At 42.9% G+C, this 17,131-nt stretch overlaps 1 protein-coding gene across 3 annotated transcripts; it reads left to right on the top strand.

Annotated features, from left to right (window-relative positions):
• Positions 1-764: 764 nt before the first annotated feature.
• On the top strand, positions 765-9,041 carry tiprl (TIP41, TOR signaling pathway regulator-like). Of its 3 annotated transcripts, XM_082549533.1 has the most exons (9): positions 765-783; positions 941-1,027; positions 1,958-2,085; positions 2,491-2,670; positions 2,965-3,064; positions 3,138-3,269; positions 3,364-3,459; positions 3,557-3,619; positions 8,485-9,041. In XM_082549533.1, exons 3-9 carry the CDS (start codon positions 1,961-1,963, stop codon positions 8,614-8,616), a joined length of 828 nt encoding a protein of 275 aa, XP_082405659.1. In that variant the 5' UTR covers positions 765-783; positions 941-1,027; positions 1,958-1,960; the 3' UTR covers positions 8,617-9,041. The 3 variants fall into 3 exon arrangements, with proteins under 3 accessions (XP_082405659.1, XP_082405658.1, XP_082405660.1); XM_082549532.1 differs by lacking the exon at positions 765-783 and having other exon boundaries at positions 941-1,051; XM_082549534.1 differs by lacking the exons at positions 765-783; positions 941-1,027 and having other exon boundaries at positions 1,996-2,085; positions 2,526-2,670.
• Positions 9,042-17,131: the final 8,090 nt, after the last annotated feature.

Raw genomic sequence — 17,131 nt, 5'->3', positions numbered from 1 at the left:
AATCCGCCATCACAGTCAGGAGACCTGACCCCAAGCAGGAGACGGGGAGGCGGCCCACACGGAGCGGTCGCCATCATCATGATCTAATGTGACATATATGCATGATTGTGTCATTTGTATAAAATATTATAAGCTGTTTATGCAAAGCTTCATTAAGAATGGTGCAACCGTACAAGACGAGATGCTACAGTCATGATGAATGTAGATGTTGGCCAGTTCATGGAAACACTGATACCAGAGACCGAGGCCAATCTTCACAGACAGGTTCATAACATTTTTAGGATTTCACCTCTGAACATCACAATAGTGGTTTTTCAATGAAGATGTGATTTAAGAGCAGATTTTCAGCTTGGTTTCACAAGTATTAAGTAACTATTTAATTACCATTTCCACTGCCATCTCTTTACAGCTCTCCATTTTCAGAGGCTCAAATGTAATTGGGCAAATGCCATGTCCTTCCTTGAGATGCTGCTAGACCTGTACTGCAGCACCTGTGACCTGCTGGTTACAGAGGGATTGAATAGGACGGCTGAATCTGCAGCACATGAAAGGAGGAGGCGACTTGAGACACAGCAGTAGGGCTCACAACTGTTTGACTTGGAGCATGTCACAGGCATAAATGCAGAGGACTGCATCAGGATCAAATGTTTTCCAAATCGAGCATGCATATCATCGTTAAGATTTCAGTGCTGAATAAGGCATGGCTGCTTTTGACCGAGGACAAAGGAGGAGGCTGGGGCCAGGAGACCAGAGGAAGGAGGGATGGGCTGAAACCGGCCAACAGTAAGACCGACAGCCGCAGTTCTAAAAACAGACGATTAACTCTCCGAATTTATTTCAAAATGTTTTATGTTAATGAAACACTGTGAGATCACCACTGAATTCGTGTTCACCCACAAACACCGAAAAATGATTGTTATCTTTTCTTTTTTTTTTAAAGAAAGGTTTGAAAGTGGAACCAAAGTGCGAGCGTCACAAACATCACCGGGCAGATTTCACCGGCGTACCCGGGAGCCTCCAATGACAGGTAACGCTCGACAACAACATCAAGGTAAATGAATGTGTTTGTGTGTTTGTGTACAGCCTGTGTGTTTGACCGCAGAGCTTTACGTTCACAGCCTAAACTGGGACGAAGCATTTGGAGCTGCCTGAGCGAACATCGAGTCAGCGCAGGGAAACAAACGTCCGGCGAGCCTTTGTGCTAATATTTGTTTCTGTAACACGGCAAACACGCTGTGCGTGAACCGAGCCTCAGCTACTTTAAGTGTGCAGATCGTGCAAGTTTATAATAATACGAGTCACAGATTCGGTATGTTCACTCATAATAAAGCTGCTGACGGCCTGACCAACATTTAGTTATTGCTACAAACCGACCAGCTTGTAGGAATAACTAAATGTTGCACGGCTGACAAGAATTTCCTTTTTTTAAACCTCGGATGTCTCTGTTATTTGGGATTTTTATCCTCTTTAGCAAAATGCGCTGCGCAGTGATTTTCTCGGATTGTTGTGCAGCAGCTGGCGGGCACGGAGCTGACCCTGACTGTAGTCACAGCTCTTCACTGGCACAGTGCTGCTCTTCTGTCTCGGTGCCCACGTTTGAGCAGCTTTGAAAACCCTGACCAGGGATCATTTGGATGGTCAGCATCTGTGGGCCACTTCTGCAAATCATCAGCGGGTTTCCCACAGTCGAAATTTCCACAACTACTCCTGTGAGTGGTTTCAACTTTGGGACCAGCTACAGCCAGTAAATCGCCCTTTTAGTGAAAATGTCTGGAAAGGGATTTTGCATCGGTGGAAGGAGCTCACTGTGTCCTTGCCAGATTTGGTTTCTAACAAAGACAACACATGAGAACTACAAAGTCATCGCATTTAAACAGACAAACACACCATAAGCTCTGAACAGCAGATACTGTCCACCTGTTCTGTTTGGACAAACCTGCTGATGTTTGTCTTGCAGTTGATGCTGGCCTCTCTGTCCATGATGATGTCACATGGTTTCAAGAGCAGTAAGCAGGACTTCAACTTTGGACCATGGAAAGTGACTGCTTCCAAAAACCACATCATGAAGTCCAAGGACATTGAACGGTGAGATATTTGTCACATTTTAATATCATCTAAGCTGTGTCGGGACTGTCAGAGTACCAAACAGTAGAGTCTGTGTGTGTCCACATGAGTCGTGTTTACATGATCAGCTGTTTTTGCCTGTTTATTGCATCACAAAAGCTGTAACACGTCCTCTTCATCAGACAGCAACGCACCGAGCATCATCACATCTTCTCGCTGTGATGTGATCACATGGTGGAAAAATAGAAATAACCATAAATGAATAATGTAGACACTGAAAGAAGCAGCTGCGACACGTTAAAGAAAACAAACTAATATTGTTGCAGGCGCTGCTCGATTTGTTTCTGATGTTTTGAATCCTCCCAAAACGACTAGAATAGATGAGAAAACCTGATTGATATCAGTCTTCACTGTTTGACTTTCCAGGCTAGCAGAAGACATGAACATGCCTTCTCTTCCAGAGATGTTGTTTGGAGACAACATACTGCGCATCCAGCACACGGACGGTTACGGGATTGAATTCAATGCTGTTGATTCCCTGAAGAGAGTCAGCAACATGGAGGATAGCGTCAAGGTGGCGTGTGCTCAGGAATGGCAGGAGAGCAGGTAAGACGCTCACTGTTAGCTTGGATAAAAACCCACTTTTAGACCAGTACTTGGGACTCGGCGTGCTGCTGTGTCTGTCTACGGCGTTCTGCGGCAGATTTTCTGCGACGCCGCTGCGTTGCACCAATTTTCTGACTGTCAGCTACTGTCCAATGTATTTGACAGGTCTTGGTGTTTCAGTCATACCCTAGAGAACAAAGTGTGGTGCGTTCATTCTGTCAGCTAAAGGTGTAGTATAGGCTCAGGGTTACACTGGCTTACTGAGCTAAACATCTTGGATGATATCCCTTCCAGAGCTGATTCTGAACACTCTAAAGATGTGATCCGACCTTATGACTGGACGTACACCACAGACTACAGAGGCACTCTGACAGGAGAAAGCATGCAGATAAAGGTAGGCAGGTTTGACACTGTTCACTCTTCAGTCACAGGTTTGTAAGAAAGTGATGTGAGGTTTTCGTGTGAAGGTGTCTGAGACTGCCGAGCGTATTGACATGGAGAAGCTTAAGGCTCGGGAACACATCATGTTCTTTGATGAGGTGCTGCTGTTTGAAGATGAGCTGCACGACCATGGAGTCTCTATGCTTAGCGTCAAAATTGTGAGTGCCGTCTTCCTGTCCCGTGGGACTGCCAAATCCAAATGAGCAGCCGATTTAACACTGATGATGACGATGATGTTTCTTGTTGATGCAGCGAGTGATGCCGACCAGCTTCTTCCTGTTGATGCGTTTCTTCCTGCGAGTGGACGGAGTGCTGATTAGAATAAACGATACTCGACTATATCACGAGGTAAGTTGTTTCATCACCTGAGAGTGTGCTGCCAGACTTCATCACGGGCAGGTGACAGACTTCAAAGTGACTCACGTGATGTAACGTTTGGTTTCAGGCTGGGAAGGATTACATGCTGCGAGAGTTCACTACGAGGGAAAGCAAAATCTCAGAGCTGAAGGTGAGCAGTGACACAGAGCTGTGATTCTGTTATTTATTTCCACTTACTGGCTTCTTCGATCCAAAGCAGAGCCCGAATATTTTCATGTTCACGAAAGGCTTTGTGTGAGTTTGAACGTCGTCTGGCACTTTATTCTAGCACCGACTCCTTTTGGATTTGTTAATAACTGTGTCTGTTCTTGTGATGAGATGTTTACAGAAATGTTTGTGTTTTTTCAAAGGAGAACTTTATATCTGAAGATCCAGCTTATAAAGAAATCTGTAGCTTTTATAGACTGGCACACATCACATCTCAGTGGGGTTGGACATCTAACAATAATAATAATAATAATCAGGGCTCGCAATATCGCTAGCCCGACGTCCTGGGGCTAGCGATTTTTCCAGTCGGGCTACCAAAATCTATCTCTTCCCTGCCCGTCGGCCTATCGTAGGAAGGAAAAATATATGTCAATGCTTTTGCATTCTTTCAGAAATGTAGCTGGGTAATTATGTCATTGGGTGAGCCACTGTCAATATGTGACATATTGAAGTCTCGTTTGAATTTGCGCTTGTTTTTTTGCTTTCACTTTGCAATCGTGCGAACTGTGTATAGAGAGCGACAGCACTGATCTGTGAGTGATGATAATTTGTGCACCAATTCCTCTGACATCGTCTTATTAATCGTTAGCTTACTACGCAAACATGACAAGTGAAATCTCCGGCAGCTTAAACATGTGAGAGGTTGATCGCGCAGAGAATCGCTGAGCTTATGTGAGTGTGTAAAAGCATTTCAGTTCTGCTGAGCCAAATAAGACAGGTCAGGGTGAAGAAGTGACAGCCAAATAAAAGCTTACCGCAAAACGGAGAAGTTATGACAAATCAGACTATAAGGCAAAAAGAAAGTGCAGCTTTATGGTTTCATGGACAAAAGAATTTCTGTGGCTGCAATATGACGAGCTAAATAACCAGGGCTGCACATAAGTGGTCCGCAGGTGCGCATTCACTGTCAAAATAAAAAACGCGCACAAGATAAGAAGTTGCAACGCGTGTTTGCATACATAAGATTTTCAGGAGGAGGACAGACATTTGTTTAGAACTCTTAAAGATGTCGAAGAAGCTCCTTTAAGCAATTACTGTGATGTTCCTCCACCTCCAAAGAAATGTCAGGAGTCCGAACCACAAAAGAAGCATGTATTCTCGGAAAAGTGGTTGCAGGAGGTGAGCTGGCTTCAAACAAATGATGAACGCACAGATGTGGTGCAGAATGTGCCGTGAAAATCCCACTCTAGGACAAAAACAGTGCCTTTTATATGGACGCAAACGCGCGTTGCAACTTCTTATCTGGTGCGCGTCTTTTATTTTGACAGCGAATGCGCACATGCAGACCACTTATGTGCAACCGTGTAAATAACATAATGTTCTGCCGGGTGTGTTGTTGGTTTTCCCTCGATTTCTGAGTCGACAAGCGCCTTTACTGGGACCAGTCATTTTAAGAAAGGCCCCCATTAGAACCCATGAGAAATGCAAGAAATGCATTATTGCTCAGTCTGCAATATCTTTCCCAGAACAAACACCAATTGCAAATAACATACTAAAAATAAACCTGAAAATCTGTTTAGAACAGCTACTATGTTGCAAAGAGTGAACGACCACTGGCACAATGTAGCAGTCTTTGCAAACTTCAAAAAGCAAACGGCCTCGATCTTGGTTCCACTTGCCTCTTACCGTGACTTCAGTGGAAATGTCAGATTCAGGCTCTGACACAGACTGATTCGTGTCCTACACAGTTCTTACAAGTTCATAGAAATTTCTGTTCAATTAGAACCAAGTATTTGAGTTGATGATTGTCATTTTTATACAATGTTGTAATTTGTTTTTCAACAATTTTTTGATTGTTTTGTTTCCGTTACAATATTATACTTTAATGTATAATATTGTAACGGAAACAAAATGAGAAACAAAACATCAATCAAAACATTGCTCTCTTTTTTATTCGGGCTACTTAAATTTATTTTGGGCTAAAACTGAAGAGTCCCTGCCCGAAGGGCTACCAGGGAGTTTGAAATTTTGCGAGGCCTGATAATAATAGTACATTTTAAAAGCACCTTTCAAGACAACCAAGGACACTTAACAAAGAGTAAAACACATAATAGATCAATAACAAGATGAAGAACAATAAAAACAAAAAAGCACAAGATAAAATGAACAAACATTAGGTTCACAGTGAATATGCAGATTTGAACAGATGGGTTTTGAGTTGAAATTTAAATTGGGGGAGAGAAAGTGTTTCTTATATCTGGGGGAGAGTGTTCCTCAGCCTGGGAGCGGAGCAGCTGACGGCTCTGCTTCCCATGGTGGTGAGGCGGAAGGAAGGCACAGCAAGCTGGACAGAAGAAGAGGATCGAAGTGAACGGCAGAACAGGTGGTGCTTAACAGGTCAGAAAGGTAAAAAGGAGCAAGGTCATGAAGGGCCTTGAAGGTGAGCAGAAGAAGTTTGTATATTATTCGGAATTTCACAGGGAGCCAGTGAAATTCCTGAAGAACAGGGGTGATGTGCTGGTAGGAGGGGTTCTGGTAATAATCTGGTAATAATCTGTCTGGTAATAATGCAGGCAGCGGAGTTTTGAACCAGTTGAAGCTGATGGAGGGATTTTGGGGGGAGACCATGTAAGAGAGAATTACAATAGTCAAGGTGGGAGGTAACGAGACTGTGGATGTAGACTGGGTGCAGGATGTAATCTGTTAATGCTGCATAGATGGAAATGGGCAGGTGAGATTATTGATGTGAGATTTATAGGACAGTGAACTGTCTAGGATGACACCAAGGCTCTTAACCTGAGGAGAGGGGAAAACTGGAGTTATCGATGGTGAGAGAGAAATGGTTCGCCTTCAAAAGGTTGGATTTGATGCCTGTAAGGTGGATTTCAGTTTTATCCTCATTGAGCTTTAAAAAATATAATCTACTGACTGGACTGGTTAATGTGTTAGAAAAGGAAGGATACCACAACATGAAATGAAATGAAAATAATCACAGGCTGAATTCAAAGACAAGCTGTAAATCAAAGTGAACAAAAATGTGCACCAGGCTAGTGCTTGTTGCCAGAATGGGCCTCAGTAGTGTTTATGCCGCCACATGCATGCCTGACAACATGGGACCATGCTCCTCCAGTGCACTAGCAGCTCTTCTCACAGATCTGGACCGAGCTCCTGGACAGTCCGAGGTGCAACCGAACTATGATGTCCCTGAGGTGTTCAGGTGGATTGGGGTCAGGTGAGGGTGGGTATCCATGGACATGCCTCCGTAGACCATCACTGACCCACCGCCAAACCGGACATGCTAAACGATGTCCTCCATGGATGTCCTTCAGGGTAAACTTGCCAATCAGGCTCCTCGGTCCTGGGCAGCAAACACAGCGCCCCCTAGAGTACGTCATGTCCTCGTGAAGTTGGTGAAGTCTGTTCTGCTGCTTAGATGGAAACAGGATAGAACAATATGAATGGGTGAATAAAGCATGTTGTATAGATCACCTTGAGTGCTGTGGGAGAGAAGAAAAGTGCTATATAAGAATCAGTCCATTTACCAATACTGTGTCGATGGTAGTTTTGCTAAAAAGATGTCAGACTCTGAAGCTTTCTGTGGTCCCCTCTCCACCTGGACTAGTAGCGTTCTCCTGTCTGAGCAGTGTCCAGAAAAACAACGTGGGTTTTATTGGCAAACTTTGTGGGAAAACCTGGACAGATGGTGTCCATCTGTTTCCCTATGAATTAATGCTTCGGGTTTTAACAGGATGAATCTGTCTTTATTAACAGGTTACATACCACGGACTTCCAACCCTTACTTGATCCAGCTGCCTTGGCTAATTATAGACTGATATCTTATCTTCATTATAGACGTTTTGAAAGAGAAGTAATCAAAGAGTTAACTCATCATCTCCAAAAGAGGAATATTATACTTGGTCCTAAAAATGTTAAAAGTTGATGTCCAACCTGATACTTGGCTCAGATGGCCTCAGGTGTACTTTCAACAAATACGTAGAGCTCGCCTGATTCATTTGTGCAATGTCATTAAAGTTAGAAACATCCTGAGTCAGAGTGCTGCTAAAAAACGGGTTCATTATTCTCAGGATGTCCAAAACATGACCTGAAAAGCCTTCAGTTGACTCAAAGCTCCGCCCACTGGCACTGCAAAGAGATTATTAGCTTCTCTTCAGTGGCTCCCTGATAAATTCAGACTTGAATTTAAAATCCTTCTCATGTTCAAAGTCTGTTCAGCCACATCCTCAACACCTCACAGTTATTATCCTGACAGCACGTCGCTCTCAGACCGCTGGCTTACCTGTGGATACTTGTTGGCTGATGTATCAGTAGAGGACGCTCCAAGCTATCAAAATGTAGGATGAAATATTTAATTCTAAAAAAAAAGAAATCAGAACAAAACAGTTAAATTCATGTTGTAGAGGGCTAAGGGTGACGATGGAAATGTACTAAAACTGTATCACAACAACAATAATAATGAAACCAGCGTCAGACAGCTGCCTGTGCCCGTCCTGGGACGAGATGTCAGTGTGCAGAAGAACCCCAGCATGTTAGCAGTGTGTTTGCAGAGGAAGCTGGGAGCTGTGGTGAGCTCAGTGTACTCGTGTTGTCTGAAGCAGCACCAGCACTGCTCACACTGACATGCTGACTGTGCTGCACCATCACACGTTCATGATGCTGTTTATACAGCATTTAGGATTTTTGTTTTTCATGGGTGATTCTGAAGTACATTATTATTTGTTGTTTTTTATATAAATATGAATATTCAGATCAATTTTTACTTTAATATGTGGTTTTTATTTTGACTCCAGATTAGTTCTTCAGTTTGATTCGTTGTGTCCTCCTCTTCAGAATGTTCCGGCTCCACTGTTCACCGATCCCAACGAGGTGGCCCAGTACTTAACCCTGAAGATGACCGAGTGTGAGAAGCTGGAACTTCCTGTGCTGCAGACTCACACAGCTGATAATAAAGTCATTGAGTGACAGTATAGTGAAAGATCCGCGCTAACTGTTCTGCATAGTGACAAACAGAAATATTAGTCTTAAACTGTTCCTTTATCTCACACCAACACAAAGCCACGACTGCTCTTACAATTATCTGTACAGGAACAACTTTTTTCATATAGTTTGCCCTTAAAACTAGAATCTGCTTCCTGTTTTGTTCATGTTTGACATTTCTTATTATGAGACTTGCTTTGTAACATAAAGCATTGTAGAATAACTGTTTCTAATATTAGTTCATCGGTACAAAACAAAACAAACAAATCCTGTATTTTCCAAATTCAAAATCAACAGTTTGTGTAAATATCCCTGCTGAAGGTGAAGAAGTGTATTTTTCCTTTGTGTCGGAAGCACCTTCAGATTCAAATGTCTCCCATATGGCCACATAAATTTTGTTTGTGTAGTAACTACGTTGCTTTGTGTGTGGTCGATAGTTCTTTCCTGACAAAACAGTATCAACATTTTTAAATCATTCCCTCTATCAGACAGCGTTCCGGTTGGACTCCAGCTGGGAGCGCTTTGAGCCTCACCAGGTGAACAATGAGAACATGTGATGATAGTGTTTTGTAATAACAGCATAATGGCAGTAATAATGTTGCACAAAAAATGTTTAAAATATGAATTGTTATTACATTAAATAATGTAATTTATAACAGACATAATCGTCATTATCCAGAAAGAATTCCCTGAGCGTGTATAACAACCATGAAAGAGAGTTGGGAGCTCCACTCTTGCACTGGCAGAATATACAGAGTCGTGTGTGATGATGTGAGTGCATCATATTTTTAAGAGCATGTTGTTCCAGTAAACCTCTGCCACAGGATTGGTGGTAGCTGGCGTTTTCTAAAAGGCCTGTTACAGTACCCACCTCCTGTGGAAGCAGCTCCCAGATCAGACTCAGGAGACAGACATCTGCTCAACTTTCAAGATCAGGCTTCACATCTGTCTTCGCTGAAGGTGGTCCGTAAGAGATGACAGGATGACCCCAACCTCAGCAACAGGACCGCTCTCAGCACCGACCAAGTGTGTTTGAACTGTGTCTTCATTCCACCTACTTCACATACAAGGGTCAGTTCCACAGGCAGAAACATGGGTGTGCCATGGGCTCCCCAGTTTCATCCATTGTGGCCAATTTGTACATGGAAGAAGTGGAAAAGAGGGCTTTGCTATCCTACCCTGGAACACCACCAAGCCATTGGTTCAGATATGTGGATGACACCTGGGTGAAAATCTGATCCGTTTGTCCGGGTTGGAACCCGGTTAATTGCATAAGTACAAGGAGGCGGGACCTCACAGCAGAAATATACTCCAAAATGTGTTGTACATTATTATATGTATATTATATGTAGCGTGGTATTTTTTCAATTATTGTATTTACCAACATCGAGAAGTCACAAGCAAAGACCAAACCATGGTGCATGTTTAAACAAGGAAAGTTTACTGGTCAAAATAATTTATTAAAGAAATAAACAACATTTTTTTCACCCCCATAAATACACGTTTAAAGCAACACAACGGTGGCCCAATATCAGGCAGAACTCCACTCTATCGAGTGGGCAATCATAATGAGGCAGTTGGTTTTATTTTGTGGATTCAAGCTGCTCTTCATATATTTGGCCACCAGATGTCACCAGAGTGGACTGTGTTGAAAAGCTTCGAGTAATGAACCGTTTTTCTATCCGATTGTTCAGTCTGACGTCACTAGCCGTGTCTGGGCCTAAACTCCGCTGCAGGTCCATATATGAAACGATCACTATGGCATTACTGAGAGTTGAAAAACTGTCTAAAGTCTTTCATCTTTAATAAAATGATCAGCGTTCTGCTCTACCAGGTGTAACAATTGAGTTTAACATCCAGGCATCCATGAAAACGGAATTTATGACATTTAACGGAGTTAGAAGTTAGCAGGGAGTTAGCTCGCTAGCTTCTATCTAAATACAATATAGCATGTCCTGACTGCGGGGTTTTGGAAACAAATTAAAACGTACAGCTTTCTTATCACTTCCAGCATAAATGAAGACAGAAACTAAACAGCAGTGAAGTTTGTAGGGTTACTGAAGTTGGGCTAGCTGGTATATAATGATGTGCTACGTGACCGCTAGCGACACAGCTATGTTAGCATAATATAAACAAGCTAACTTTTTTTCCACTCGATAAAAGTTAACGTGAGTGTTCTCGGTGGTCAGGAACAAATGTAATCGCGTGGCAGGATGCTGTAAAAGGACCAAATTTCAGCCAGGAGAACAACTGAGATAATCCATCCACAATACGAGGTTAGTCATTCATATACTGCTGCATGGGCTGGGCTGTAGTTACATCCTAAGGTTTTAAAAACTGAGCTTAAATAAATGATTAGTGGTAATAAAAGCCGAGGGAGGTCAACAGTGATCACTGACTGTTTTAGGAGCTTTTTGAGATCAAATAGAAGAAAATACATAACATTAAACATGTTAACAACACAAAAGCCATATTAAACGCAGACTACTTTAGACCCGGAAGTAGGATTCGTTGCGTCATCACTGAACAACAGTATAGAGATTGAAAGACCACGTGACTTTCGCGCATTGCATGCCAGGAACTCGTGGCAAAACAATCCAAGTACCGCATCAAATGCAAGCATTTGCAGCACCGCAAAACGTTCATTCTCCGGTTCCAATAAATTCTTGTTTTTTTCTTTGCCCCCCAAAAAGGGAATGTACAAAACGAAGGAGAACAATGCCGGTCCGTACAAAGACAGACTTGATGAAATGTCAAAGAAAAGATACAAGGAAAAAAAATCAAAGGAGTGAAAGGGTTAGACCCTTACGAGCACACAGAGTGGACAAAATACGTCAGCGTGCTGCCCAACTTTCACCACGCTCATATTTATAATTATACAGTTCTTGGAGTGAGTGCATACACTCATGAAGTTTTTAGTAAGTTCAGGTCACTGCAACAAGCCCAGGTACAGTTTACCGACGGATGAGTACAGGACCTTGAAATGCACCGTGTAGAACGAAAGACCATTGTACGTATCATAAGTTTACCAGTCTCACAAATCATCTTCATAAATACACATTCGTTAACCGTTAATTAGTAGTGGAAATAATTTCTGGTTCGCATTACAGAAATGTAGCAGTGATAATAATATTGTATGCTGTAATCGTACTGGGCAATTAGTGATACAAAAAAACTGTTTTATCCTGTGAATAAAAGTATATGTTTTTGTCAATGTACCATGGTAATAACAGAAGCGAAACGCAATATCGTGTCAGGACAATTCACTATTTATGCACAATAAACAAAGGAGCATAGCGCGACAATTTCTGTTCAGCGCCAGACTTGCTTGTAACCTATATTACCAATTATGTTATGAAAAATGACGTATTAACTACAACAGAAGACTAACCTTTGTGGGAATGCTTGGAGCAGACTAACATGTGAGCTGGTGTTCTGGGACGTTATATTTGGTCTTTGAATGGCTGCAATCCAGGCCATCCATCACCTCTTTGTTACTTCGGAAACATGGCTCGAACAATTTCTCTTCAACGACGTAATCCGATAACAACCGATCTCTTTACCCGTCGGCTTCCCGTGGCTGTCATGCGACCGGCTATTGCAGTTAATAATACAACAGCTTCTTGCCATTTTTTGTGTTTCTTTTTATCGCTGTGTAATGTAATTTCAATTGAAAGCCTGTGTGGCAAGAGGTACTAGCTAGTACCTCTTGCCACGAGTTCCCATAATCCTTTGCGGTTTTACCCCTGAATGACGTCACATTTTCAATCTCTACTGAAAGCCTGCGTGCGCTAGTACCTCTTGCCACGAGTTCCCAGAATTCTTTGCGGTTTTACCCCTGAATGACGTCACATTTTCAATCCACATAATATAACACACCCTGTGCAGTACAGCGGAACAGTGGTTTGCTCCGTTGCCTGGCGGGAGGAGCGCCCTGAATTTGAATCCTCCATCTGACCCGGCTGTGTTCTCCCGTGTCTGTTTGTTCTCTCTGGGTGCTTTGGCTTCCTCTCACTGGCCAAACAAAACGGTGAGAAAAGGTGGGTGCAATTCCCCCCTCCAGGGGCAAGGGTACCTAGACCCGGTTTGTAGAGTACGCTTGGGGAGTGTGATTGTGTGTACAGCGTCTCTTTATGTCTGTCTCCACGTTGGTTGAGTGTGGAGTGAGTGCATATGAGAGCATGAGGGTGGGAATGGATGTTTGTGTCTGTGTGTGCCTGTATGTCTGTGTCTATATGTCAGGTTGGGTATCAGGCGCCACCTCTCTGGGGACACCTCAGGCCCTCCAAGGTTTGGAGGCCTATCTCCACCCACCACCACTTCCCCTGCCGGTGGCGGACTCCCTCAGGTGTCGGTGTGTTGGTGGTTCTTTGTGTCTGGGGGTGGGCGTCCGGGTACACACCGGCTCACTCCTTGGCGGCCGCTTGTCGGGGCCTGGGGCCTGGGGCTCGCTCGGGCCCCTTTGGAGGTGGGGTGCCCCCGGCCTCTCGGCCTAGGGCTCGGTCACTCAGGCGCAGCTGGGGGCCGGCGGAGCTCACGGGCGCGTCACTGCAACTCCCCCTGACTTCTGCTCCGCGGCTGCTGGGCGAGCCCTCATCTGGGACTCTCCTCAGCTCTTACTGGGACAGTGGCGCGGCTGCCCCTCTGTTGGTCTTCCATGGTCTCTTGTGTTCTGGGGGCCTCTGGATGTCTGGAGTTTTGATCTCCTCCATACCCGCTTCACACCCTGGAGGACGGGGCTGTGGCCCCCCCACACTCCCTAGCAGATCATTACATGGAGAAACCTTTGGAATGCAAGCATGCTGATCCACACAGGTATGCACACATGGGTATTCACAGACGCGGACTAAAGCTTTCTTGGCTGCTGCCTCAAAGCACACTGTGCGCTGTCTATCTTGCGTGCTGCACAATATCGTTTATTACTTAGTAAATACTGATATCTATGACTAGCTAGTTTATTGTGATGGTGCTTTGTTTTCTCTATTATTATGTTGCTCTTTGTTGTTTGCTGTCTCCTCTGTTTGTTTTTGTTTGTTTGTTTGTTTGTTTTTTTCTCCATACAGGTGACCCAGGAGTTTTTTTTTTTTTTTTTGTCTCTCTTCCCCCCCCCTTCTCACCGTCTCTTCTCCCCTTTGGTTTTCTTTCTTTCTCTCCCCCTCTCTCTCTCATTCATTCCCCCTGTCCTATTTATTAAAAAAAAAAAAAAAAAAAAAAAAAGACAAAGGATGAACTGAAGCTCTGCCATCACGTAATGTCGCATACTGCTGTTTCTGATGTCATTTAAAAAAAAAAAAAAAAAAAAAAAAAAAAGAAAAGGTGTAAATTCAAAATGTTTGCTATCTACGTGACTGGAAGGCATAATACCTGAAAATGTGAAGATTATGGAAAGAAGAACATAACGCACCAGGTTATTTATTTAATATAATGCGAGAAAGAGAAATGAGAGAGGAGGTCGGTTCGATGTGTCTGTAACTCTCAGGAAGTAGTGATGTGTCGGTCGCGAACGAAATGGCTCTTAGAGCCGGTGTTCTGACAAAACATCCTACCGTAGCGTAAATTTACTGTTCTTTGACGTGGACGATGCGAGCCGGCTCCTTATGGCGAGCCGTGGGTTTTCTTTTTTCTTTCTCTCACTCTCTCTCTCTCGCACTTTTTTCCCGCTTCACTCCGCACTCGAGCCTTGTGCTTGCGCTGGGAAGAGGTGGGAGGGGCAGTAGTTACACTCTCAGTAGCACAGGAACAGAGCGGGAGGGAGAGACAGAGAAAGAGAGCCAGGGACAACAACGTCACAGTGCTCTAGAGTGCGACCAATTTGGTCGCAAATGCGACCAAATTTCTCCATGGTGCGACTAATAAAAAATACTTGGTTGCACCGGTGCGACCAAGTAAAAAAAATACTTGGTCGCACCGGTGCAACCAAGTATTTTCTTGGAAAAAAAAAGTTTCAGCAACCCTGAAAGTCTCCGTGTGTTCAACAACAGACACACATTATGCCCATGTCGTGTTCTAAACCAATCAGAGATACTCAGAGGCGGGGACCTCTGTGATTGGCCGTGGTCCAGATATTCCTGCAGACCTACTTGTGTTTACGTTTGAAAGTGCGGGCAGATAGAGATGGGTGAGTAGCCCAGGTCAGAAGTGTATGAAGTTGGTATTGAGAAAATATGAAAAGAACAATTGATAACTTTTTCGTTAAGTTAAGGCCTGATCAGTCCAAAATTCTGAGCCAGCGCTCTGACACGGAGCCATCAACCTCTCCGTTTTTGTCAAACACTGGTCCGGAGACGGCATCAGAAAATGAGCCACATACGATCGACTCCCAGCCGGAGTCCACTGAAAGTAAAAGTGAGAAAATGTATAGATTTCGAATCGAGTGGCTTGACCAGTTTCCCTGGCTAAGATACAGCCAAGCTGACAATATGATGCACTGCATTTATTGTCGCGAGTGTGGAAAGACCATGGCCGGCAACACAGCATTTGTCACTGGTGCTAATACGTTTCGAATTGAAACGCTGAAAAAGCATACAGCATCGAGAAGACACATTATATGCCGCGATAAATGCTCTGCCAAAATGTCCCCGCTCCCCACTGCCTTTCAGCGGCAGGCAGGAGTAAACAGGTCATCGGAGGAGGCCGAGATGATCATTAAGTTTAACATCGCCTACAATATTGCAAAAGAAGAAGTTCCGTTTACTAAGTTCAAGTCAGAAATAACTCTTCACAGGAAAAATGGCTTGGACATAAACCCCACATACAGCAATGATGTTGCGTGCGCCCAGTTTATAGGCGTAATCGCTGACACACTGAAAAAAAAGACGTCAGTGGAAATTGCGAACAGTACATACATGGCCTTCCTGATCGATGGAGACACAGACATCGCCACAAAAGAATGTGTCATTGTGTACGCTCGTATCTTGCAAAAAGGAAGACCAGCGAATATACTGATTGGACACATTGAGGTCCAGCATGCCCATGCCCAAGGTAAGCCATGTCATGTCACGTAGCCTATGTATATGATTAATAATATTACATCGTGTTACTGAATTAACCATATCTAGCATCATTGAAAATTAAACATAGCAATAATACATGAATATAGAAACTCAAACTGAAAAAGACTGCATTGTAAACTCTTGATCTGATAAGTAAATGTTTTTTTTTTTTTATTTGTTTAGGAATTTATGCTGCCTCAAAGAAAGCATTTGCTGCTCTTGGGGACCAGTGCAGTAACTGGTTGGATAAAATCATTGCTATGGGGGCTGATGGAGCTGCTGTTAATTTGGGCAGCAAAGGGGGTGTCAAGTTAATCATTTTGAAAGGTTGTTAGTTAATCATTTACAAATCAAAAAAAACGTGAACATGTAAAACTGCGGTGTTAAGTAATGCAGTTAAAAAATTTGGGTACGCCTAACTTTTGTGCTTGTACGACTAAATTTTGTGCTGGTGCGCCTAAATTTTATTTTTAGGCACACCAGTGCAACCATGGCAAAAAGTTAGTCTAGAGCCCTGCGTCACATTAGAAAGGTATAGTAATCATCCACAACTATTTTCAGTTGTGGATGATAACGGATACAGAAAGTTTATTCATGCAGGCCCATATGACAGAATATGCATGTTCTTTTTGTTTTCATATTTTAATTTATATTTAATTGTGTTGTGGTTTGCAGTGTTTTGTGTTGTTTCATTTTAAATTTGTTTAAAAGGAAAATTTAAATAGATAAAAGCTGAAATGTGAATAGTTGGTTTTTGTATTATATGATTTATTTATTACATTTTATGTGGAGTGAATAAATAAAAGTATATTTACGGTGGCCACTAACAAAGCACATACAAACTCCAAAACATGTCCGAACTCTGAAGCAGGTACAAACCCCGAAGCACGTGCAAACTCCAAAACACGTAAAAACTCCAAAACACGTACAAACTCCGAAGCAGGTACAAACCCCGAAGCACGTGCAAACTCCAAAACATGTACAAACTCCGAAGCAGGTACAAACCCCGAAGCACGTGCAACCTCCAAAACACGTAAAAACTCCAAAACACGTACAAAAGACAACAGAAGTGCTCCAGGATGCTGGGCGCAGTGTTGAGCTTTTGTTACCTAGTGGCTACACAAGCCAGCAAGTACCAACGACCGGATTTGGTGTGTGGTAGTAACAGGTAAATGAACTTTTTTTTTTTTAATTGTTTGAATATATATGAGTGCTGGTGTATAAATATACAAACAATACACACATGCTTTCAATTGTGTAATTTAAGTGATCTAGGTAGCTCTGTTTTGGAAGTTCAGTTAACGCTAGAAATGTGTTTTGGAGTTTGTACATGCTTTTTGGAGTTTGTACGTGCTTTGTCTCTAGGGGCCACCGTATATATTTATATATAAACATATATAAATAAAGCCACTTTTTTTTTTACATTAGTAATTCCTTTTGTGCATAATTTTATATTGTTGTTAATAATAAATTAACTAAAGAAACAAAACAACCTAAAGAGTCGGTTA

Source organism: Aulonocara stuartgranti (genome assembly GCF_965226115.1).
Source record: "Aulonocara stuartgranti genome assembly, chromosome: 10".
Lineage (NCBI taxonomy): Eukaryota > Metazoa > Chordata > Actinopteri > Cichliformes > Cichlidae > Aulonocara > Aulonocara stuartgranti.
The sequence above is the reverse complement of the archived record's forward strand: the minus strand, read 5'-3'. Positions and strand labels throughout refer to the sequence as shown.